At 42.2% G+C, this 6,003-nt stretch overlaps 1 protein-coding gene across 3 annotated transcripts in view; it reads right to left on the bottom strand.

The window, feature by feature from the left end:
* Positions 1 to 1,532: 1,532 nt before the first annotated feature.
* Positions 1,533 to 6,003, bottom strand: part of AFG1L (AFG1 like ATPase) — a 203,945-nt gene continuing 199,474 nt past the window's right edge. For 2 of the 3 annotated variants that reach the window (XM_049092447.1, XM_025444908.3), the window contains 2 exons: positions 4,813 to 4,926; positions 1,533 to 2,550 (listed from right to left, as the gene is read on the bottom strand). In XM_049092447.1, coding sequence (XP_048948404.1) covers positions 2,422 to 2,550; positions 4,813 to 4,926 — 243 coding nt within the window. In that variant the 3' untranslated portion in view covers positions 1,533 to 2,421. The remainder of the gene's footprint in view (positions 2,551 to 4,812; positions 4,927 to 6,003) is intronic. The other variant, XR_007401345.1, reaches the window with a different exon arrangement.

The raw sequence follows: 6,003 nt of genomic DNA, 5'->3' as shown, positions 1-6,003 counted from the left end.
ACAGAAGCCGGGACACGATCCAGGTACTCAGGTAAAACCAGAACTACGGCGTTGCCCTACAGAGACAATACTTAAAAGTTGAAGTTCTTCGGTACCAATATTATGGGACAGTTACACTGAGAATCTGGTGGGCTTCTGTGCATCGAGCCAGGTCCCCAACTAACATCACATTGTTTCCAGGCAAAAATAAAATTCTAATTCCAAATACCTGACCTCAACTGAAGTTTTACAACAGAACTTGAGTGGGGACTATTTCACATCGACCCAACACACTCAGAGACAGTTCCTCTTTCTATCATTCAGGCTGTCCATCTGTCTGTCCATCCATTCATACTATCTTTTCATTAAGATTTGGCATACTTGCCAAAGAAATGTGAAAAGCAAAAATCTGATAGAAATGAGTTATGCATTTTATATTTATAGAGTTCCAAGCAATGGTTCTGTTGTAAGTTCATCTTCACTGTTTTTTTAAATCAATATTAAAATAATCTCTTTTTTATAGAGGTGGTGAGGTATAGTGAGTTTTGAAGTTGTGAATCTTAGGTCCAGCTGCTTTCTTTTCTAAGCCTTGGTTCCTTTTCTATAAACAGGGACAATTCTAGAACTCTCCAAGATCAATTCTTTACCTGAGCTCATGTAAATGTCTAGCAATAGATCTCTTTTGAACTCTTTTTTGTTTCACTTCAATAAAGATACTTTTATACTCAGCCATAAAAGGGGATGAGGTCTTGTCATTTGCAGCAACATGGATGAACCTGGAGGGTATTATGCTAGTGAAATAAGTCAGACAGAGGGAAAAAAAATAAAACCATGCGATTTCACTTACATGTGGAATCTTAAAAAACAGACTAAAAAACCCCAAAAAGCAGAAACAAATCCATAAATATAGAGAACAAACTGATGGCTGCCAGGGGAGAGGGGATGGGTGAAGGGGAGTGGGAGATACAAGCTTCCAGTTATGGAAACGTACAAGTCACGGGAATAAGAGACACAGCACCGGGGATACAGTCAGTGATAACTGCAACACTGCGTGTGGGGACAGATGGCAGCTACACCTGTGGTGAACACGGCATAATGTACAGACTGTTGAGTGACGCTGTACACTTGAAACTAAAGTAATATTGTGTCAACTGTATTTCAATTTTAGGAAATTTCAAGGCTTTTAAACCCACATTTAATTTTCAGATGCCATGATTTAAACTTTTCTCTATACTCAGGTACCCTATCCATCTATCTGCTTGACTTGGGTTAGTGTCTAAAACAGACTAATGTGGGTAGATTATTAATTTATAAATTAAACAGATTCAAAGAGCTTACCTGTGTTGACAACTGTAACCATTTTATTTGGGCTGTGCCTACCCCCCCCCAAAAAAATATCTGATTTTTGCGATATTTGGTAGATTTCACATTTTTCCTTTTGTCTTTTTCTTCTTGAAGAGGGCTTCAGACTCACATAACAGCCTCAACTAAGATCCCTTCTGTGATAAAAGCCAAGTCAGGATGTACTTGAACGAATCAAGGAATGACCTCAATGAAGGACAAGTCAGATTTTATTTAAGGTTCATCAAGTGTTCTTCCCTATTTACTATTAAGTCCATCTCATCACAGAAGCAGAGGCAAGGGTGGGGAGTGTCATTCTGGAGCCGGAGCAAATGCAGGAGCGGTGGGAAGGAGCCGCCTGTCTACTGGGGTCCTGCTGGCCTCAGGTGAAGCAGAGTTCACTCCGCTGCGCTGCTCGGTGTCCAGGACTCTGTCCCCTCCTGACACTCTCTCACTGGCCCATCTTCCTGGTATCTGTCCTCCTACTGGCCCTCAGAATTGCAGGATCTGCCTGTCGATTAGAATTTGACACCCTTGCTCCTTATTCTATGCTGTCATAAGGCCTACGAGATTTAGTAGGATTTATGGCCCCCCCAAATCACATGTGTAAGCCCGTGTCCTAAAATGTTGTTGTTCTCTTTAGTATATACTAAAATCGGAAAGTTGCTTTGCTTTGTATTGAAATGTAAGGTTTTTTCTCCCTCTCATAAAAGATGTGTTTGTATCAACAGGTAGCCAAAGCTCAGAGATGTTCAGAACGACATTGCATTTAACTGTGTGTGTGTGTGTGTATGTGTGTGTGTGTGTGTGTTTCAGGTGGCTTATCTGAAGCCAAAATGTCTGGTCCTACATTAATCTTTGAGTGATGACTTTAATTTTGTGGTGCAGAAATAAAATCAAATAAATAGGCAAAAAGTAAACCTATAAAAATGGTTTTAACTTACTAATCCACTCCATCTTTGACAGCAATTTTAGATAAAATGGTCCAGAGCACAAAGTGCATAATTAATTATGAGAAAAATGATTCCTTCAAGTCCCATAATAAAGAGTTCTCCCTGCCGTAATCATTTGTCCAGAGTTTTAATCAAGCAAAAGCGATGGTTACTTCTTGCTTCTGTCCCCCTCATTCCAGTACTGCTCAGTCTGCATTTCTGTGAGTCGGGAAAGCGTGCGCTGAAATGCGAAGATTTCCTCTTCTCCAGTAAACATAGAGAGTCCTTCTGCTGAGTCCTGGTTACCGAAACACAACACAAAACAAAAAAACAACCCAGCACCAATTAAAACTACCACAAATCACCATTTATAGAACTAAGGACAGGTTTAAAACAACTTTTTAGGTTTCTCTTTTTAGGTTTAGATTATAAAATGTTCTATACATTTTTTTCATATATGGGCTCCTAAATTAGACTGCAGAATCAACTTAATTTAAACCAATATTCCATAGATGGAACAAATTACCAGGGAGAAAACAACAGGGACAACATGAGAAGAATGATGAAAGCTGAAACAATACCCCAAAATCCAAATATGAAAATGTTTGCAGGACGAAAGCTGTTGCGTGATGAAAATTTTCTGCAAAACCTGAGGTAAAGACATGTCAGACCGAAAAAGAATTCTTTCTCCAAAAAAGGCCCAGCAGAAATAAGTTAACACCGAAACACAGTAGCTCTGGTGAGTGAGGAAGCCGGAGGCAGGCCCGCATTCCCAACAGGAGGCCCAGAGGTTTGGCCAACGAGCCTACTTGGGAAGGCAGGGCTGCCTTTTTGGTCTTGATCCTGCCAACCAGAGTTAAGTTTGGGGATCCCTCTGTGAGGCGGGCAAACAGCCTGGCACTGGTGATACCAACGTGGGCTTGTGGCCAATAAGTGAGAAAGAGAAATTCTGTCTCTTTCCTTAGGGATCTGTACCACACTTCAGAGAAGACTTCTGGACTCCTTAGTCCGTGCATCACTGGCTGACCCACTGCAAGACCGCATGGCCCTGTGGCCACAAGCTCTCATTTCTTCTTACATCACTAGTCCCATATGCTGAGCTGGCTTGGCCCTATATCTGAACCCTCATCCTAGGGAGAAATATGGAAGAGCCAGTGATTTAGGGAACTTTAGAAACTGGCCTGATAGAGCCCCTCAAGTACATTCTTTCAAATGGCAGAAGACATTACTTGGATATACGTATTGCTCCTGGAGAAACCACGATTTTGAAGGGTCCCAGCATATGGTTCATAAGCAACACTTTATTTCTACACATACAGTTAGGTAGTCATGTTTTGAACAGTCACCCTTTTTAAAAAAATATTTTATTTATTTACTCATGAGAGAGAGAGAGAGAGAGAGGCAGAGACAAAGGCAGAGGGAGAAGCAGGCTCCATGCAGGGAGCCCGACGTGGGGAGTCTCGGGATCGCACCCTGGACTGAAGGTGGCGCTAAACCTCTGGGCCACGGGGGCTGCCCTGCATGTTCACCTTTTAATGACTTATAAGCCTCATTTCCTCCAAACTCCTAAGGATGCAGAATTTCTCCTCGGGTCAGTAAGGTACTGTTTCCTCATTTCTAATGGCCTTTCGCTTTTGGGGTTGGAAGAATGGGGCTCCGCTCACTCTGGAGGTGTTTACGGATAGCTGTAAAATTTTATTTTATTTTATTTTATTTTTTTAAAGATTTTATTTATTTATTCATAGACACAGAGAGAGAGGCAGAGACACAGGCAGAGGGAGAAGCAGGCTCCACGCAGGGAGCCCGATGCGGGACTCGATCCCAGGCCTCCAGGATCACACCCCAGGCTGCAGGCGGCGCCAAACCGCTGCGCCACCGGGGCTGCCCAGCTGTAAAATTTTAACTAATAGATCAACTCCTGAGAAATATGCCCTGTAATGTTTCTACTTAAGAAGGAAATGTAAAATCATTTCTGTTTGGCCTGTGGCAAATCACCAGACCCCAAGCTCCAGGAGAACTGGGCCAGTGTGGGCTGGTTCTCTGTAGCGTGTCCCCAGAGCCCCCACCACGGGTGCTCCTTAAATGTTCATGGAATGGAGGTTGGCGGATGAATAATGGATTTCTTTTTAAGCCAAGGGCTATGCCAAGCATTCCATGGTCCTGGAAGAGCCAACCCACATACTTGGATACTGTATTTTACACTCTGCAGATCCAGTAGACGTGAAGAACCAGCATGGTGTCGCAGAATGAGCCCAGACACAGGTGCCCAGGTGTCCAGCTCTGGCCCCCCATTAGTCAGCGGTGTGACCACGGGCCCACTGGTCCACCTCTCTGGTTTTCCTTATATGCAAAAAATGATCACGAAGATTGCTTGCACTCTAAGACTATATTCTCTACATTTCGTGATGCTGAGCAAAAGTCCGCTATATTGACTTTAGAAGAAAACAGCAAATCAATGGTTAAACATACACCGTGTTTTTCCTCAAAATGCAGCCACGTATAAAATCAAAAACAATTAGGCTGTTTTATAATAAAAAGAGATTATGTTAATATTGCCTACCTGGCTCAGCCCCAAATCATCCATCAGTATTCTGCTATGCTCCAACTCACTGTCATGATGTTGATGTAAAAACAAGCTCGCTATAGGAGTTGATGCAGAGCAAATGACGCGCACCTGAAAGACAGGAAAATGAGTAAAGAGCATTACTCCGCACATTTTGCAAGTTAAAGGCCAGAACAAATCTCTCACAAAATAAATATTCTGTTTGTCATCACAGGGAGCTTAGATTTTTGCTTTTAAGATGTTCATATTTTTTCGAATACTTTGTGTCTCTTTAAAGTGATATTTTTAAACTGCAGGGCCCTTTTCAGAATATTTCCACACAGCTTGTAACATCTTATAAAGTAGGGAGCTAGAGGGGAGAGCTAAGGTTTTATCGGGTACCCTTAGGTCTGGATACCAGCTCTGGTCCCCCACTTCAAAGCCCAGTGGTCTTCCCATCACACCCAGGGGTTGATAGGTACACCTGTCTCTGTGCACACTGAAGACGGTCCCCGGATGCGCTGCACAGGTGACTGCTAAGCTCAGGGCATCGCTACGCTAATTAGACCCTGAATTTCTAGAACCTACCTTTATATCAGCATCCTACCAAGACAGTCTTCAAAAGACTGAGCTTGACCTTAATATTTCTTGATTACGCAAGTGTCTGAGTGAGTGCACATATGTGATCATACATTGGAAACAGCTTTTGTGAAATTATGAATTTTAATATTAATAAGTCCTGAATTTGTTTTCAGGATTCACGGCTACCCTTTAAAAATCGTTATTTAAACAACTATGCCAATGCTTTAAAATAATGTATCGACATTTGGGACTAGTTTTTCCATATCCGGATCACTTTCTACCTCCTCTTGTACGTTCTTTTTAATCACAAATGACACTTTTCATTATTGAGATAGGAATACCCTGATCTCACAAATTTCCATGAATACATTCTAGAATAATGTCTGTTTTAATGCTCCCAATTTCTGAAATAAGAATTTCAACTGTTCTTTAAAAAAAAAAGAACATATGGGCAGCCCCAGTGGCGCAGCGGTTTAGCACCACCTGCAGCCCAGGGCGTGATCCTGGAGGCCCTGGATCCAGTCCCACGTCAGGCTCTCTGTATGATGCCTGCTTCTCCTTCTGCCTGTGTCTCTGTCTCTCTCTCTCTGTCTCTATGAATGAATAAAATCTTTTAAAAAATTTAAA

This window comes from Canis lupus, chromosome 12 (genome assembly GCF_003254725.2).
Source record: "Canis lupus dingo isolate Sandy chromosome 12, ASM325472v2, whole genome shotgun sequence".
Taxonomy (NCBI): domain Eukaryota; kingdom Metazoa; phylum Chordata; class Mammalia; order Carnivora; family Canidae; genus Canis; species Canis lupus.
The sequence above is the reverse complement of the archived record's forward strand: the minus strand, read 5'-3'. Positions and strand labels throughout refer to the sequence as shown.